This window comes from Balaenoptera ricei, chromosome 20 (genome assembly GCF_028023285.1).
Source record: "Balaenoptera ricei isolate mBalRic1 chromosome 20, mBalRic1.hap2, whole genome shotgun sequence".
Lineage (NCBI taxonomy): Eukaryota > Metazoa > Chordata > Mammalia > Artiodactyla > Balaenopteridae > Balaenoptera > Balaenoptera ricei.
Window position 1 is genome coordinate 45,481,096 of NC_082658.1, and position 20,716 is coordinate 45,501,811.

Sequence of the window (20,716 nt, forward strand, 5' to 3'; positions counted from 1 at the left end):
GAAGAAGGGATCACATGCCCCTTAGATACATAGTATCTTAACCAGAAATGTGTAAAGCCCTAGGAGGAAAATGTGAAGACTCCTGAAAGGCACGAAAGTAGACTTGAACTAATGGAATGATATCCCTTTTTCTTGGATAGGACAACTCGACATCATAGCTAAATTTAATGAATTTAACATGGGAACCCAATAAAAATACCAGAAAGGATTCATTTGTTTTGTGATAGTTTTTCCCTGGAACTATGCAAATTGATTCTAAAGTTCATATAGAAAAATGAACACATAGGAATATCTAGAAAGACCTTTAAAAAGGAAAAGAAGGAGAAGAGACCACCAGATATTAAAATATACTTATAACATCTATAATTAGAAATTTGCAGTACTGGTGGGGCAGAGGGACAGACAAAGCAATGAAACAGACCAGAAAACCCAGAAATGAACTGAAGTACATATGAAAATTTAGCATATGATAAGATGGCATATTAAATCAGAGGGAGAAAGACAGACGTTTTAGTAAATCATATCGGAAATAGCCTTTTGTCAAAAGTTGGATCCGTATCATGTGGACCCATATCAAAATAAACTCCAAATGGATCAGAGATCTAAATATAAAAAATGAAAACATATAAGTACTAGAAGAACCCATAGGTGAATTACTCTGTAACCTGAATGTGAGGAAAGCCTTTCTCACTATGACTTAAAATTCAGATGCAGTATGTGAAAAACATTACTAAATTTGACTACATGTATTAAACAACTTTGCACCAGGAGTGGAGGAAAAGCACTGCAGTAGGCAGCCTTCTAAGCTGGTCCCAGTGATCCCCACCTACTGGTATTCACGCCTGTGTAATCCCCTTCCTGTGTGTATGGGCTGGCCCTAGTGAATTGCTTCTAGCAAAATGGAATACGTCAAAAGTGATGGGATGTCACTCGTGAGATTAGGCTACAAAAGGCTGAGACTCTGTGACTACTGTTTTGCTCACGGTCACCCTCAAGAAGAAGCTGGTGTGTAGTAAACTAACCTATGAGAGGGCCACGTATTGAGGAACTGTTGGCTGCTTGTATGTAGAATTGCAAATGATCTGTGTATTGACCTTATGTGCAGAACTGTGCTTAGTTTTCTTTTAGTGATGATAGTTTATCTGAAGATCTGCTTGATGTCCTTTGAAGCGAGTCATATTGTTCATAAGTAATGTTTTGTTCCTTCCCCTGTCATTTACCAGTTCAAAAACCCATGATAGAGGCATCCTTTTCTTGTTTTTGTTTGTAAAGACAATGCTTTCCAAGGTTGCCACATTACAAATAATATTTGCTGCAAGTTTTTGGCAAATAGCTTTTATTAAATTAAGGAATAACCTTCTAATCCTTGTTTAGTGAGTGTTGTATTTTATTGAAGGAGTGTTGTATTTTATTGAAGGAGTGTTGTATTTTATTGAAGCCTTTTTCTATGACTCTTATCAGGCTAATGAAATTCATCCCTATTCCTAGTTTGCTAAGAAGTTTTTTCTTCTTTCTTTCTATGAAGCATCTTGAATTTTATTGGGTAGCTTTTCTGCATCTATTGATACCACATGGTTTTTCTCCCTTAATCCGTGCCGTGTTCTTTTTTTCATCCAGGTACAAAATGATCTCTGAATTCACCTGGCCCAACCATGACCTCCCTTCAGACAAAGAGGCTGTCAAGAAACTGATTAAACATTGTGGCTTTCAGGATGATGTAGCTTATGGGAAGACCAAAATTTTCATTCGAACACCCCAAACATTGTTTACCTTGGAAGAGCTCCGTGCCCAGATGCTCGTAAGGATTGTCCTCTTTCTACAAAAGGTAATTTAATATTTTATATATAAGGATAAGACCTTAGTTTTATGTTCTTAAAGATGAGTTGAATGTTTTCTTTGATTCAAGAAATGTTCACGATGGTATATTTTTTGCATCTATATGCATATCTTAAGAGTGTTTTCTGTTGCCTTCACACATGGAAAACTTACTGGGCTGTGTGAACTCAAAATTATTTTATCCTCAGAACTCTGAAGCTATTTTGTCTTCTGGTATTTAGAATCAGAGAGATGTCTGAAGCAGTCTGGTTTTTGTCTCTTGCAGTTAACTGAGTTGTTTGCCTCAGCTTAACTGCATAAAGGACTTTTTCTATCTTATAATTCAAAAGCTTGGCCAGCCTGTGTGAAACCACCTCCCTCACCCATCACGACCCACCACCAGCACTTGCCAAGGTGTGCAGTGCTCACTCAACGATCCTCGTAAGACCATGGTACCTGTCATCATTGATCTGTGCAGGGCCCCTTCTCATTTCATTCAATCACTCAGGTATTTCTTTTTATCCCTCTTACCCATTTCCATACCTTCTGATTGAACCATTTTAATGTAAAAAAATTATATATGCATATAAAAAGAAATCGTGTTCCTCTAGGAGAATGTCCTTGGGGTATCCATCAGGGGAAAGGTGGCTGGGTCATTGGGTATATGTAGACCTAATTGGTATAAGTAGTGCCAGGCTCCTCTCCAGAATGTCTGCCAGTTTGCACATCACCAGTTTGTATGTAGAGGTTACTATGTGCCCACATCCTTACCAGTATCATCCAGGTACCTAAATTTTGCCAGACTAGTAAGTATAATGATATCTCATTGTTGTTTTACTTCCTATTTCTCTGATTACCATTGAATTTGAGCATCTCATTAAATGCTTGTTTGCTTTTTGGGGTTTCCTATAAACTGCCTGTTCATATCTTTTATCCATTTTTCTACTGTAATTGGTATCATTTTCTTGTTGATTAGCAGGAATTCCTTGACTATTTTAGACATTAATCTCTTATTCACTTTAGATATTATAAATATATTCTCCTATTCTGTCGGCATTCTAATGAACTTTCTAATGTGCTTTGTTGAAGAGAATCCTTAATTTTGACATAATCAAATTCTTCGATATTTTTTTTTTTGGCCTTATATTTTGTGCCTTGGAATTTTATTTAAGAGGGCTTTCCTTGTATCTAGGTCACAAAGGTACTATCCTGTGTTTTATTCTATGAACTGTATAGTTTTACCTTTCACATTTAGGTCTTTAATCCATTCAGAATCCATCTATGTATGTGGTTCTCTCTAGGAATCCAGTTTTACTTTCTTCTGTATGGTGAGCAAGTTTTCTCAATACCATCTAAATACTAAATAATCTGTTCTTTCCCTATTGATTTGTGGTGCCACTTTTATTATGTATGAAGTTTATATATATATATATACATATACATATATACGTATTCTGTTTCTGAGTGCTCTATTCTGTTCCATTTTTGTATCTGCCTCTTTTCATACTAATGCCATATAGTTTTTATTGTAGTATGTTTTAGTATATGGTAGGATAAGTCCATCTTCTCTACTCTTCTTTATTGAGGTTGATTATTCTATACATAGACCTTTATTCTGTAATATAAATTTTAATCTGTTTATTGAGTTCATTAAATTCAACAATACTTTTTATTAGGATTGCATTGAATTTATAGGTTAATTTGAAAGGATTAACATTTTTATAATATTAAATCATCTTAAGAGTATTGAATAGGCTTATTTAAATCATTTTTTTGACTTTTAGACTTAGAGAGGTCTTATGAAGTCATAGTTAATTCCTAGATATTTTATTGTTTTTGTAGCTGCTGTGCTTTTATTATTGTGTTTCTATTATATTTTCTATGTGTCAGTGTTGGTATAGAGAAGTAATATTGGCTTATGTTGGTTTAACTGCATCCAGAATGAAACGTTTCTTGATTCATATTTGTTGATTCTATTAGTTTTTCTGGGTAAAAGATTATATCATATGCAGATTATAAAAGTTCTCTTCCAGTTGCCAAGATGTTTCTGAGTGTTGGTCTCATTCATTTATTTTTCCTAGAACTCAGGAAAACTTTTGAAGTGGAATACTAAATTCTGTTTCATCTTAGAACAGTTTCCTTCTATTAATTGTTTTTTTTAATATTGCTTTTACTCCGTTCTGTTTTCTTTCTCAAGACAGCTTGTAAATTTGCAAGGTGAATCTCTGTTTTTTGTCTGCCATAGTAAGTTATTTTCACGCATCTGTTCTTCTGTATATTCAAATCCTTACTTTTGATCTTCCCTACTTAGCAGTGGGATATTTTGTTGTTGCAGATCTGCTACTTTGCCTTTCTTCTTCATACCTATCCAAGACATTGACCAGACTCAGGGCTTGGCCCTGAGCCAGGATGACCATACCTGTCAGTTTGGTTGGGACAGTCCTGGTTTATGACTGTGGTCTGTTGTAAATATTAGTAGGAAACCTTTCACTCTCAAAGTGTCCCAGCATGGGTGACAAATGATACAATAGTCACCCTACCGTGAACTCACCTTCTTTCCACTTGTTGGCTGGTAGAATCCTCTTCTTAAATCTACATCGGCATTTTGTTTACTTCTTTCACAATTGTCAGTGTCCCACAGACTTTAACCTGTTGCAGCTCTCAGCCAAAGATGGGGCCCACCCTGTCCCTCCCCACCCCAGGGCCCAGCCCTTACAGAAAAGGTTGAATTCGAGATATACACGCCTACTAGGACTCGTCCTTTCTCAGTCCTCTCTCTCTACAGCACCTCTGCTTGCTTTCTGGTGAGAAATTACAATTTCTACCCAGAAAAGAGAGATTCTAAAAGACAAGGGATGGCTGCTTCAAAAACCATCACCTGCGCCATGGAGGGAAAGCTGTCCAGTCTTCTCTGTGGTGTAGATCTTGCGTTTCTTAACCATAAGGCAGTGAGTAGGGGATGACCTCCCTCTAAATTCTCAGGCACACCATCCTAGAGTACGATACACGTGATCTACTGATTATGTTCTTCGAACCAACTCCACGGGCCATAAAATTCGTGAGAATTTCAGTTTCTGGGAAGAGGTCATCAGTCACCTAACTTTCCATGTGACGTGTTTTCAATTTTTCTGTTTCCTTATGGGAATGTCGTGTGACGCTGTAGAGGCAGCATCAGGAGATGCTATTTTAAACAAGACTCCCCAGCAATTGATTTTTTTAATTTCCTTTTTAAATAAAAATTAGCTTTGTCTTTTTTATCGTATAATTAAAGTGCGCTCATTGTAAAAACAAATTCAAACCATAATGAAAAGTATAAGGAAATCCATGGGAAACCACCTAAAATCCCACCATCCAAAGGTAACACACCAAGTGTGTGAATTTTTTCCATTCTTATCAGTAAGAAATGCTACCTCGTTTCTACTATTTCATTTTTTATTTTCATGACTACTAGCAAGGGTGTGTTTATTGGCTTTTTGGATTGCCTCCTCTGTTACTCATTTTTATCAGTGGCCCATTTTTCTGTTGGATTGTTTGCCTTTTTCTTAGGAATTTCTGGGAGCTATTATCTTTATGTGTTGCAGCTATTTTTCCCAAGCTGTCATTTGTCATTTGATTCTGTTCATGGTATACTCTTTGATGTGAAATTTTTTCACTGAATGTAATGAAATATGTCTTTTTCTTTATAGTTTTTGAGTTTCTTCCAGAAACAAATTATAGATCTGGGATTTCATTTTGTACATGGTGTGATGTAAGGGTCCAACTCTATTTTGATCCAGCTATTCAATTCCATTTATTTAAAAAATTCCTCTCTTTTTTCCACTAAATTGAAATCCCACCTTTGTCTAATATTAAATGCCCATATATGCTTGAATCTATTTCAGGACTCACTATTTTGTTCCATGGTCAATTCCTATGCTAGAATCATACTGTGTTTATTATAGTACATCTTAATAGGTTTTAACATGTGAGAACGTGGCTTTTAGTACCTGTTCTGTGCCTTAGTAGAGATTCAGTGTCAAGTTGGAAGAATCAGTGATGTTGCCTAAAACCAGAACCTCCAAAATTAATTGTTCTTAAAGGAATAAACTGTATAACCACAAAGATTGCAGAGGAGATACAAACTATGTTGCTTTCTGATTCATAAAAAAATGTCTAGTTCTCCACTGTCACCATCTAAACCATTAACCACTTGGTATCAAGAATTATGGATAATCCGTGTATTGCATCTTGTTTCTCTTCATATACTTGGTCATATGCTTGACATTTTAGAGGATTTTTGAAATTGCTAGAAATATCTTTTTTTAAGAAATAACCCTCTAGATTTCAAAGAATTTTATTGGTTTTATAGTACATAAGTAATAGCAATACAAGTTCATGTAGAATCGTGAAAAAATATAAATCCTTTTATAGTTTTAAAATGTAATTTTTTTATATTATACATAAATTTAAATCATAACATACCATTGTATAATATTTTTTGTTATAACTTTACACGTGTAAACACTTATTTGCATATTTATAATAACTGACTTAGTCCTTAATATGATTTACTAGAGTTTCCTCAATCTGTCTGCTATTACTGGATGTTTGGGTATTTCCAGTGATACATTCTTACAGGTCCCATTGCAGGGCACATCTCTGTTTACTTAGAGTACTGCCTAACACCAAGTTCAATAATGATACCTGTTGTTATTACTACTGCTACTGCTATTACTACTATTAATTATTTGTAAACATCCTCGATTATTTTCTTGGAATAAATGCATAGACACAAAATTGTTGGGTTAAAAGATGCGTACTTTTAAGATTTTCTATACCTGTTATCAAATGGCTTCCAGAAAGATTGTGCCGGTGTATGGTCCCACCAACTGATGAGTGAAAGAGCTTGCCTCACTGAAGCACTGGATATTTTCATTCTTACAAATACCCTTTCTGGATGACCTAAAATCTGAATGTTTTGCCTGAATACAGGCATACCTCAGAGATACTGCAGGTTCGGTTCCAGATCACCACAAATAAAGCGAATATTGCAGTAAAGTAAATTACATGAACTTTTGGTATCCCAGCGCACATACAAGTTATGTTCACATAATACTATCGTCTGCTAAGTATGCAGTAAAATTATATGTAAAAAGAATGTACATACCTTAATTTAAAAACACTTTCATGGCTAAAAAATGCTAACCATCATCTGAGCCTTCAGCGAGTCATAATCTTTTTGAAGTAGTAACATCAAAGATCACTGATCACAGATCACCATAACACATATAATAATAATGAGAAGGTCATCTGCAAACAGTGACAGTCTTACTTCTTCTTTTCCAATTTGGATTCCTTTTATTTCTTTTTCTTCTCTGATTGCCATGACTAAAACTTGCAAAACTATATTGAATAATAGTGGTGAGAGTGGGCAACCTTGTCTTATTCCTGATCTTAGAGGAAGTGGTTTCAGTTTTTCACCATTGAGAACGATGAGAAAACCATAATTCAAAAAGAGACATGTGGGCTTCCCTGGTGGCGCAGTGGTTGAGAATCTGCCTGCCAGTGCAGGGGACACGGGTTCGTGCCCTGGTCTGGGAAGATCCCACATGCCGCGGAGCAATTGGGCCCGTGAGCCGCAATTACTGAGCCTGCGCGTCTGGAGCCTGTGCTCCGCAACAAGAGAGGCCGCGATAGTGAGAGGCCCGCGCACCGCGATGAAGAGTGGCCCCCGCTTGCCACAACTGGAGAAAGCCCTCGCACAGAAACGAAGACCCAACACAGCCATAAATAAATAAGAGAGAAAAGTAATAGCCAAAAAAGAGAATTATAAAAAAAAAAAAGAGAGACATGTACCACAATGTTCATTGCAGCACTATTTACAATAGCCAGGACATGGAAGCAACCCAAGTGTCCATCAACAGATGAACTGATAAAGAAGATGTGGCACATATATACAATGGAATATTACTCAGCCATAAAAAGAAATGAAATTGAGTTATTTGCAGTGAGGTGGATGGACCTAGAGTCTGTCATACAGAGTGAAGTAAGTCAGAAAGAGAAAAACAAATACCGTATGCTAACACATATATATGGAATCTAAAAAAAAAAAAAAAAAGGTTCTGAAGAACCTAGGGGCAGGGCAGGAATAAAGACGCAGATGTAGAGAATGGACTTGAGAACACGGGGAGGGGGAAGGGTAAGCTGGGACAAAGTGAGAGAGTGGCATGGACATATATACACTACCAAATGTAAAATAGATAGCTAGTGGGAAGCAGCCGCATAGCACAGGGAGATCAGCTCGGTGCTTTGTGTCCACCTAGAGGGGTAGGATAGGGAGGGTGGGAGGGAGGCTTAAGAGGGAGGGGATATGGGGATATATGTATACATATAGCTGATTCACTTTGTTATACAGCAGAAACTAACAAACCATTGTAAAGCAATTATACTCCAATACGGATGTTAAAAAAAATAACGAGAAGGTTTGAAATATTCTGAGAATTACTGAAATGTGATACAGAGACACGAAGTGAGCAAATGCTGTTGGAAAAGTGGCACTGATCGACTTGCTAGATGCAGGGCTGCCACAAACCTTCAATTTGTTAAAAAAAAAAAAAAAAATCTGTGAAGGGCAATAAAATGAGGTATGCCTGTATTTAAAAAATCATTTTCTAAGAAGCCCTGGATGTAGTACCACATGTTTGCATCATTGAATTAAAAGAAATGAAGCTGTGTAGCCAGTGGGATTTTTTTTTTTTAAGATCATCTTCTCTTCCTTTCATAATATGCAATTGCTTCATTTCCCCACACACCCTCTACACTGGAGCTTGTGTGTGTTCCTTACATCACATTTGAATGAGAAATCAAATAAGGTGGAATTTCTAGACAGCACCGAAGAAACTACAGTTTTCAGAATTACAGCTTTAAGCAAGGAGGTGCCGAGACATCGGTAGTCAGTTCAGCAGCAAACACACAGGGCTGTCAACATGTGTAATGATTGTTTTAAGTGTGTTGTGCAGCAGAGCTGTCCGAGCTGATTTCCTTTTAGCTTTTTTCCATCTTCATCCTGTACCTTCCTGATTTGGTGTTTCCTATCATCCATCTTCTATACGTTGTATTCATTAATTCCCAGAAAATAAAGATGCTTACTTGTTGTGTGGTTGGGGAGATCCTGAAAGAAGACTATAGTTTTCACTGTTAACTGGTAGTTAACCGTTAACTGATTTTTAATGAAAATATCTCACCAAATGCGTTACAAAGCATCACCGTTCTCTAATATTCTGTACTCACTTAGTTTTAAATATTTTGCTCTCTCAGAAAAGGAGTGGGGGAACTTCCCTGGTTGTCCAGCAGTTAAGACTCTGCGCTCCCAATGCAGGGGACCTGGGTTCGATCCCTGGTCAGAGAACTGGATCCCACATGCCACAACTAAAGATCCTGCATGCTGCAACTAAGAAAAGATCCCACGTGCCGCAACTAAGACCGGGCACAGCCAAATAAATAAATATTAAAAAGAGAGAGAGAGCTTATTAAAAAAAAAAGAAAGAAAGAAAAGGAGTAGGGTACAGAACCCCTCAAGAAACTCCCTTATTTTTTTGGTGCATGTATAGTTTTAAATGTATGTTCTCATCGTAGGGTATCATAGGACAAGATCAAAATCATCATATAAGGTGATATTAAAAATGGATTCTCCAAGGGAGATAGAAAAGTACTGGGAGACTTCATCTTTTGTGTGGCCATTACCAACAAATGTGGAATGAGGTGATGGATTTTGAAGAGTGGCTTTCTTGACCCACCTATAAGACAAATAGATGCTTTTGTGAATTGTGTCTTCTTTTGGGGAAATTGGCCCTTTCTTAAAGGGCATCTATAATCGATTATAGACAGACATCTTAACTGGTCACTGTGTTATGTATTTGGGCCAATTCAGATCCCACAGCTTTGATCCTAGCTCTAGGAATAGATTTATCCTTTCCAGTGTGCCGTGTTGTAGTTAAGAGACCAAGGCCCCTCCTCTGCCACATACTGAAGGCTACTAAGCATAGATATTCTTTCTTAAATTAATATCTTAAGGCTCTAATCATTTTTCTCCAAGCAATTTGTGGTCACCCTGAGATCACAATTACAACTCCCGAATTCCCCAGCAGCAAGAGCTGCCAGCCCTTTGAAAATTTAAATTATGCTAGCCTCTGACCTGCTCCACACTCCATGCCACGAGATTTTGTGGGTTTTATTTCAATCCTAAATATGGCTCACAGCTTGTAGCACCCATGACACATGAGCTGTGGGGTCCATAGTCAAGCTCGAATCTGAAATCAGTTGTCAATCTTCTATTATAGTCATGTGAAATTACAGACATGTTTATATGGGAAATACAAAAGCTTCATGCTATCAGTGTTCAGATCAGTCAGCCTCCTGGATCACTTGGCTCCCAGAATTTTATTTTTGCTTGTCTGGTATCTGCCTGAAAGGATAGTAGTGGCTTGATTATTAGGTCATAACAAAATTGGTGCAATCTCAAAGGCAGGACAGGGGAGAACAAAGGAATGAGTGGAGGAGAAAGTGTGGAAAAGATGTGAAAGAGAAAAAAAGGTGATGTAATGCTGAGAAAGGAGGAAAAGACATCAAGTTAGTGAAATAAAATACTCAAAATGTAGGCTAAAATGATATGTGATTGTCGTTTCTAATTTCATGTGGAATTCAAGATGGAATTGTATAGGGCTTCCCTGGTGGCACAGTGGTTGAGAATCTGCCTGCCAATGCAGGGTACACGGGTTCGAGCCCTGGTCCGGGAAGATCCCACGTGCCGCAGAGCAGCTAAGCCTGTGCACCACAACTACTGAGCCCACATGCTGCAACTACTGAAGTCCGTGTGCCACAACTCCTGAGCCCGCGTGCTACAACTACTGAAGCCTGTGCGCTCTAGGGCCCACGTGCCGCAACTACTGAGCACGTGTGCTGCAACTACTCAAGCCAGCGCACCTAAAGCACTGAAGCCCATGTGCTCTAGGGCCCACATGCCGCAACTACTGAGCCTGTGTACCGCAACTACTGAACCCTGCACACCTAGAGCCCGTGCTCCGCAACAAGAGAAGTCACCACAATGAGAAGCCTGCGCACCGCAATGAAGAGCAGCCCCTGCTCGCCACAGCTAGAAAAAGCCCGTGTGCAGCTACGAAGACCCAGCGTAGCCAAAAATAAATAAGTAAATATTTTTAAAAATTATTAAAAAAAGGCAGCTCATGTATCACAAAGACTGCCCTGGTTGTTTTTTCCCAATTAATAATTTAATATTATTTTTATGTTCTTGTATTTATTTGTTAAATTCGCATTTTTCATTCTTTTTTTAATTAATTTTTATTGGAGTATAGTTGCTTTACAACGTTGTGTTAGTTTCTACTGTACAGCAAAATGAATCAGTTATACATATACATATATCCCCTCTTTTTTGGATTTCCTTCCCATTTAGGTCACCAGCACTTTACATTCTTATTGTTGGGTTATATTATAGTCCCAATCACAAGAAGGATCTTGTGAAGAGTTAAGAGTGACTCATAAAAGCATAAACGTATAATGAAAATAGCAAATTCTGAAACTGAGAATAGTATCATCACTATTAATTATAAGTAATCGCAAAGGTTAATATAGGTCTGAGTATAATAATTTTGTAAACCAACCAGAGAAAAAGTGTGAATCATTATCTGAAAATTAGATCGTATTGGTGTAGTTATTCATTTGCCCCTATTCCCTGATGTATTGTTTATTGTGAAACTTTGTCAAGTAGTAGCATGAAGCTATGGGGCTTTCACGTTATTTTCAAACAAAGCTCACCGGCTTCTTTGTGAAACCAGTCAAGTGTTTTATTTCTCAGACTAAAAGCAAAATAATTATCTCTCATATGAAATTGATTACTTTTGCCCTTAAATTAAAAAAAAAAAAAAAAGCTACTAATATAGTAGCTAATCTTTACTGAGTGGCAGGCACTATTCTGAGCATTTTGCATATATTAACTAAATCTTTATAAGAACTCTGTGAATGAGTGTCTATCAGTATTTTTCATCTAATAGGAAAGGGAACTTAAGCCACGTGAATAGCTGAGTGCCTTGCTGGAGGTCACACCAATAGTGGACCCCACAGCTGGGGTTTGAACCCAGTGGTACAGCCTTCTGCACACTTTTAACCCCTATTCACTTATACCACACTAGCATCATTCAGTGTGCACTCCTTATAGGAAAAACAGGTATGACTCACACTATTGAAGAAAAGTTTATAAAACCAGCCACGAAGATGATGGTGGCATCATGCTCCGAGAGGAAGAAGAAGGTGATTTGGCCCTAGTGCTGTCTGAGTCATTGACTATTGAGTATGTGAACTAAGATATATCTTTACTACGATTGGAAGGAAACACTGATGTTTCCTGTATGAATCAGCTCTTGACATATGTACGGTAATGAAAAGTGATCAGTGACTCTCTTTTACTGAGAATACATGCTCCAGGAGAAGAGTTTTACTTGTTGTGGTAAAAGTTACTTTCGAGCCAGGAGTGGGTTGGGAAAGGTGTGTCTGGATGACTGTGGACAAAGCATGAGCTGAATTACAGGAAGGGTGGGGGAGGCATGGCTCTGTGATAAGAGAGGTTGCCCCCAGTGCCAGTCAACTCACTGCTTTATTCATGGGGAATATTTATGGTCAAAAATACGCTGCTTGACCTCAGCTAGTATTGAAAGAAATAAAGAAAGATGTGCCTTTGATCAAATGACCACCATTGACATTATGTCTTTTCAGTAGGAGGTGAGAAGAAACAGGTAGCTAATGTCCTTTCCAACACTGTGATGTGTGGCCGGGTGGGAGAAGAGCACTCATGTATTTTAAATGAGTAATAAACATGGATTTGTCCATTCATTACTGAATAGGGATATACAACGAACAAGACAGGGGTCCATCCAGAGGAAGCTGACAGCCGAGGCAGAAGGGAGATGTGTTAGCACTCAACCAGTGCAGTAGAGTAATGGTGACACTGTTGAGTAGGTAACGACTGCCAGGTGGGCTCAGAGAAGCGTCACCTACCTGAGCTGGGAGAGAAGGCTTTTTGGAAGAAGGAGAGATGCCAAAAAGTTGGAGAACAACTCTGTTAGATTCACGTTTTACTTGAAAGTCCATTGTAGGGAGGACAGATCTTAATCTCTATTTCATAAACCATTTATACAGATTGAGTTCGTTGGAGCTGGGTCATTGATGTGATAGCAGGTTAATTGGCACTAAGGTTAGTGGGTAAACTAAACTTCCTATGACAAAAACAGGGAACAAAGTTCTACAAAAATACCAAACAAATGTTGTTTTCCATAATAAATGTATACTAGTCTCAGTCCTTGGAATTACTGAAACTGCCCTTTCAATGTTACAGGAGAGTTCTTTGCCCTCCTTAGAAATTAGGACAATTAAGATGCAAATATACATGGCAGCCATGCAACTTGTGATGACAGAATTAAATTTAGCTGAATTTTATCACAAGTTTATAAATATTTACTAACCTTTCCCCTGTTTATCTAACAAGAGGTAAAGAGCTAGCTGTGGATTTGTCTTCTCAAAGCACCTGGGTCAACCATTTCTATTCTGTCATGGTTCCTCATTAATAACTGCTAGTAAAGGCTGGCAGCCTCTGATTTGATTGGGGGTTTTTTTGTTTGTTTTTGGTTGTGGCTTACAATATTCTGTTTCCACACTATACTGTACAAAGTCTCTGCAACTTGAGAGAAGGGGTGCAGAGGCAGGAGCGTATTTGGAGGAAATTAATAGTTTGGGGCATAGTTCAAAGTGCCTCTGAGACATTCGAGTCAAGATGACCAGCATATTGGATGTATGAGTCAGGGAAGCAGAGGAAGTAACAAATTTCAAGTAAGAAGGAATGATCAGCAGTGTCAAACACAGAATCATCCAACAAAATAAAGGACTGAAAGTGCTCACTTAATCTGGCAATTGGGAGATCACTGGTTGATTAATAACCAGCATGTTAAAGATGATCAGGATGAAAGGCAGAGTACAGGAAGAGAAGAAAAACACACCAAGTACTAGAATCCTCCAGGAAGAAAGTATGTTGAACATTTGTTGGTAAATCATGGTAATATGGTAATGAACATAGGTATGGGAAAGTATGTATGTTCTTAATGAAGAAATCAAGGAGTATTTATCATCTACAAGACATTTAATAAGTGATTATTGAATGTTGAAGCCTTACCCCTACATATGTTACTAAGCAGTCCTAATAAAATAACATTATTCAGTACAAGTCATTGATTTTTATTATTGTGAAGAAAATTTCTGTTGATTTATAATGTAAGCCAATAACTGATGCCATTTAGTATTTACATATTGACAAATGCAAAGCCCTTTTAGAACAATAAAAATGCTTCAGCAAAAATTTAACATTAGAACAACAGAGCATCCTTTCTTTCTCTCTCTCTCTCTCTCTTTCTTTCTTTCTTTCTCTTTCTTTCTTTTTCCGTACCCCCCTCCCCACCCTTTTCCTCCTCCCACCCAACTGAGGAATAAAAAAGATAAAAGCATATTTGGAAAATAATGATGACATGTCAAAAATAATTTGTTTATTTATCTCCTCTCAGATACTGCCAATAAGAAGCCACTGCCGCCCCTTCCCCAGCCTGTTCCCGTGTAAGTTGGAAGCAGATGATTTGCTCTCCTGAAAGAGCAGCAAATCCGTTGCCCGGGTGATATCTCATTACTAAGGCAACCAATTTGGTGCATCAGTGTGAATCCCAATTTTAAAATGTAATTATGCCAAGATATGTACATATGCTTGAGATTTGCTTAAAAGAAATCTGTTCTCCTTTGGAAGGAAAACATTTCCTATGTTAGTTGAAAGAAAGGGGGAAATACTTCTTTTATTCTTTGCTAGTTAAATACACCTTTCAACTGAGCTCCCACCATGCTTAGTGAAAGAGCTTGCATTCGTTCTCTCTCACCACTTTTTTTTTAACTTGAGATCTTCCCTTTCCAAGACACTTCTCTCTTGAGACCTGTCACTCATAACCCAGCAGCTGTTGTCACCATGACAACATTTTCTGGCCCCTATAGGTGGCGGAAGGAAAAAAAAAAAAAAGTGGCTCCATTTTCATTGCACTTTTCTTTTTAATTGCTGGGAACTCAAGAGATTGACTCTTTGTAAGGAATTAATTAGTGAAAGGGAAGTGATTCAATGAATAGGTGTTAACATTAAATTAAAAACTTGTGAACAGTTCAGTGAGGATTGCTATCCCGGACTCAAATGAAAGATCTTATAGATAGGAGGTGTACACCAAAAGCTTGGCTGGAGGAAGACAGCCAAGCCAAACAAAATACCATCAAATCACTGCTGAGCAATTAATTTTTCTTCCTCCTCGAAAAAAATTATTGTTTAAAAATTAAAAACGTATTTGGGTGCAGGGAATATTTAATTACCAATCTTATTAAATAATGAAACCCATGCAACTCATTAAGTTTCCCATTTGCTGAAGCTGCCAGGAAGTTCAGGGTTCAGATTTGTACTCAGATCCAGGAACCATTCTTAGCTGGGGTTTCAAGTGTGACTGTCACCCTTCCTACTGAGACCCCCACCCATTGCCTACCTGTCCTTTTATCCTCAGTTGGGTGACTATGTTGTCTATGTACCTTTTTTTTAAAAAAATTATTTATTTTATTTATTTTTGGCTGCGTTGGGTCTTCGTTGCTGCACGCGGGTTTTCTCTAGTTGCAGCGAGCGGGGGCTACTCTTCGTTGCAGTGGGCGGGCTTCTCATTGCAGTGGCTTCTCGTTGCGAAGCACCGGCTCTAGGCGCATGGGCTTCAGTAGTTGTAGCACACGGGCTCAGTAGTTGTGGCTCGCGGGCTCTAGAGCACAGGCTCAGTAGTTGTGGCGCACGGGCTTAGTTGCTCCGTGACATGTGGGATCCTCCCGGACCAGGGCTCAAACCCGTGTCCCCTGCATTGGCAGGCGGATTCTTAACCACCTTGCCACCAGGGAAGCCCCCTTGTCTATGTACCTTTTATGTAAGTTCCCTCCGATCCTTTTGGAAGTAATTGGGTGACACATATTAAAGGCAACGATGAAAATATCATAATGGGTATTCACTACCTAGTGGCAATGCTGATATTTCACGTAAAATATCACCCCCCAAAAAAAATGATTTTCAAAACTACCTTTTTAAAAAGGCCTTTCTGAAGTACATAATTTTGCCACATATTTCATTAAGCCAAGACACTTTATGGGTGACAAAATATATCCTCATATCCTATTAGGTATATAAAAGAATATATGTGGTTTAAGTGTAAGGGCTATGGTGTTGAGGTTTACTTTAGTCTTTTTCTTGCTATAGCACCAAGAAATCTAAGTGTGTCAGAAATTGCTTATATCTTTGTCCTGGCACATTTAAACACATTCTGCTTGGACTATTAAGTTTTGCTAACCAAAAAAAAAAGTTTATGAAATATTCAAATGTTCTGGGAAATGTATCATTATTTATTGCATATATTTAGAGCATTCAGTTTCTCTTTATGGGGAGACGTATAGTGGCTTTAAACTCGATCTTTTTCATTTCAGCACATGCAGAGTATAAATACCATTAACGTACAAAAGGCCCTTCCAAAGAAATGAAATAAATACCTCACTAGAAAACTGAGGAAAACTATAGACAATAAGTCCACCAGAAAAAAAGAAAAATGGCCCGCCACTATATTTTCACCTATCAAATACTCAGGGTTTGTTTTTTTTTTCTTTTAATCCTACACAGTGTTGTTGATGATATGTTTACTACCGGCATGAGAGTAAATTGGTGAGAACTCTCTGGACAGTAGTTTAGCAGTGTGTTTCCAAAAAATCTAAAAGTTGGGTTTGCCTCTAATCTAGCAATTATACTTGTAGAAATTTATACTAAGGAAATTCTTGAAAATTCATGTAAAAATTCAGTTGTAAGAATTTTCTCTTCAGTATTTCTCATGAAAGTGGAAAATAATGGAGAAAAATGTTAAGAAGTGAGTCATATAAATTGTGGTAGATCCCTACAATAGAAAACTAAGCAACCATTAACAGTGACAATATAAATAAATTTAATAACATCAAGTGCTCATGGTAAATGTTAAGTGAGAATATATGTTACAAAACAGGATGTTCAGTATGATTCCTTTTTAACCACATTGTTAATTCTAGACATACCTACACATGCATGCACGTGCGTGTGTGCATGCATGTGTGCACACACACCCATTATATAGACTGAGGAGGAGTCATTCCTTTGGGGGGGCTTTATTTATAACTAAAGAAAATTTAGGGCTATTTATTTATATTCAGTATTTTTTGTCAGAAAGTCTTACTGTTGCCAAACATCACTCTCCATTCAAATTCAGTACTACAAGGAGAATCTGTATTTTTTCTAAATTGAAGTATAATTGAATTACAATGTTGTGTTAGTTTCTGCTGTACAGCAAAGTGATTCAGTTAAATATGTATATGTATATATATACATATATATATTCTTTTTCATATTCTTTTCCATTATGGTTTATCACAGCATATTGAATATAGTTCCCTGTGCTATACAGTACAACCTTGTTGATTATCCACTCTATATATAATAGTTTGTATCTGCTAACCCCAAACTCGCAATCTCTCCCTGCCCTACTCCCCTCCCCCTTGGCAACACAGGTCTGTCCTTTATGTCTGCAGGTCTGTTTCTGTTTTGTAGATAAGTTCAATTGTGTCATATTTTAGATTCCACATATAAGTGATATCATATGGTATTTGTCTTTCTCTTTCTGACTTACTTCGCTTAGTATGATAATCTCTAGATCCATTCATGTTGCTGCAAATGACATAATTTCATTCTTTTTCGTGGTTGTGTAGTATTCCATTGTGTATATGTACCACATCTTCTTTACCCAGAGACTCTATATTTTTAAGAAAATTTAATTTCAAAATAAGATGTTTACTAGCCAGTTGTCCTGAGTTGGTCTTATTGTATTTGTGTAGATACAAACACCCAAAGAAATCAAACACTCATAGAAAATATGTCAGTGACAAATATCCTCGGGGAACTAAAAATACAATCAAGCACTCGTGATTTAAATGCAGGTTACAGACCAAGTACTTTATTCACAAGTTTACTGTACTTTAAATGGATTATAGGGCTTCCCTGGTGGCGCAGTGGGTAAGAATCCGCCTGCCAATGCAGGGGACACGGGTTCGAGCCCTAGTCTGGGAAGATCCCACATGCCGCAGAGCAGCTAAGCCCGTGTGCCACAACTGCTGAGCCTGAGCTCTAGAGCCCGCAAGCCAGAACTACTGAGCCCGTGTGCCCTAGAGGCCATGCTCCGCAACAAGAGAAGCCACCACAATGAGAAGCCCACGCACCGCAATGAAGAGTAGCCCCGGCTCGCCGCAACTAGAGAAAGCCCATGCGCAGCAACGAAGACCCAACACAGCCATAAATAAATAAATAAATAAATTTATTTTTAAAATGGATTATAAATAGGAACAACATAGAGCTGTAATCACATTATTTCCATCTAAAATTTTAATTGTTTTTATTATAAAGTAATATGTATTCATTGTGAAATTTAAAAATATACTTAAAGAAGGAAATAACATCATCCATCATCTCACCACCAAAAGGTAACTACTATTAATGGTTTGGAAGGTGTCATAACAGTCTTTGTCCTACTCTCTCTTACACACACAGTTTTCTAAATTGAAGTCATGCTGTGTACACTGTAAAGGGCTGTTCCAGATGAAAATCGGCAGAACCACGGTGATGGTTGTGGTACGGGGTCCCTGGACCACTTCTGTGTCATCTTCCAAGCTTCTCTCCTTGACCCACATCTGCAAAGCATCACCATCTGAGTTTTAATGATGTTCCTCTGTTCAAAAGCCCTTCAATCACCTACAAAATTCAGACCAGGCTCTGCCAGCATCTTTCACTGTGCCACCATGCAGCGTCATCGTGTTTTTCCCTGCACTCTCACATACATCTCTTTCCCACCTGTGCGCTTTACACATAACCATTTGCCTTGCCTTTTGTATCTTCAAATTAGACTCCACCCCCTCACTCAAGCCCTCCTGGCCAGACTAGTCTAAGTAAAGTCATCTTTACTTCCTTCACCAGCACCCATTTGTCGATTTTATGTGGCTCTCTGAGGCAGTAACTTCAACAGGAGGTAGGAACTGTGGGCCTGCTGTTAGTTTGGGGGTTGTGTAAGGTTTTAGGTCATCACTTCCTTTATCTGTAAAACGATAGGCTTGGATATGGGCACATCTGTTACAATCAAGTATGAGGTGTATTATGAGTAACTTGGTACTAATAATAAGTTAGCAAAGATAATGAATTAATTTGTAAATAGGAGCTGATGCGAGGTTATTTCTATAAAATTTATATTTGCTTTCTTGAGTGGGCAAGAAAGGCCCATTTCAGGGATGGTACAACCCCCGAGGGTTTTTGCACGTGTGTTGCAAGTGTGTTGCACGTGTGAGTGTCCTTCCTAAGGTGTGCTGTGGAAGAATCAGGGCAGAGAACCTCCCAGCTGATGGTTTATAAGAGGTCTTCAGCTCAAAGATTCCCTCCGAATTCTAAGATTTCTGTAGTCTGTAGAGCATCTATTAATTTTGCACCTTTGTCTTCTCTCCTCAACCAGATTATAAATTGTTGAGGGAAGCAGTGTCCTTACGCTTGTTTGTACTCCACCCAGGGGCCCCAGCATGGTGCCCTGTGCACAGTGGCTCACGTGGTATTTTGACAATAATGTAGTATCATGACTCAATACTAGGTGCTCTGGGATTATAAAGATTCCTATTAGCTATGTTATGTTTATTAATACTTAAGAGCTAGTCATATGCATTTAAATGAGGTACCTTCATCATACCAAGCAAATGGAGTAATTAGTAGGCATAAGAGTTATTCCTAACTGGGAAAGAAGCCTTTAAGTTTTAACTCTGCTGCCAGAGTTGAAGAATCGCTAATTTCTGTGTAATTTCTAGTCTCTACTGCTGCCTTACCAGCAGGTAGTTCTTGGCTTCAGTCAACCACAAGGCGCTTGGGTTCCAATCCCAGCTCCAACACTTACAAGATGAAACTTTGGGACCTCTCTGTTCTTCAGTTTCCTCATCTGTAAAAGGGAAGTAAGAGTACACACCTTATAGTATTGTTGTGAGTATTAAATGACTTAATATATTCAACATACTTTGATCAGTGCCTAGCATATGGCAGGTACTATATGTTTGCTATTCTTATTAACATTGATATTATTAATATTATTATTATTGGTTTGGGTATATATCAGTTGACCATTGGCATAATTATGCCACAAACCACCTGTATTGGTTTCCTATGACTACTATAAAAATGATCACAAACTCAGTGGCTTGAAACAACAGAAATTCATCCTCTCACAGTTCTGGAGGCCAGAAGTCTGAAATCAGTTTCACTGGGCCAAAATCAAGGTGACATCAAGGCCACACTTCCTCTAGTGGTTGTAGGGGATTATCTATTCCTGGCTTCTTCCAGCTTCTGGTAGCTGCCAGAATTCCATGGTTTGTGGCTGCAGTCTCTGCTTCCATAGTCATATGTCATCCCCTTGTCTGTCTGCAGATCTCCTACCACCTCCCTCTTATATAGATATATGGGATTACATTTAGGGTCCAAATAGATATATGGGATTGCATTTAGGGTCCAAACAGATAATCCAGGATAATCTACCCATCTCAAGATCCTTAACCTAATCACATCTGCAAAGTCCTTTTTTTGTCACGTGAAGTAACATTTACCGGTTCCAAGGATTAAGAGGTAGAAATCTTTTCGGGGGCGGGGGGGGGCGGGGGGTGGATTGTTCAGCCCACCACATCTCTAAAACACAGTGGCTATAACAGTCAGAATTTACTTCTT

The 20,716-nt window shown here is 38.2% G+C and overlaps 1 protein-coding gene across 2 annotated transcripts in view; it reads left to right on the plus strand.

The window, feature by feature from the left end:
* Window positions 1–20,716, plus strand: part of MYO1D (myosin ID) — a 350,569-nt gene that overhangs the window by 155,416 nt on the left and 174,437 nt on the right. For both annotated transcript variants that reach the window (XM_059907002.1, XM_059907003.1), the window contains exon 16: window positions 1,618–1,825. In XM_059907002.1, coding sequence (XP_059762985.1) covers window positions 1,618–1,825 — 208 coding nt within the window. The remainder of the gene's footprint in view (window positions 1–1,617; window positions 1,826–20,716) is intronic.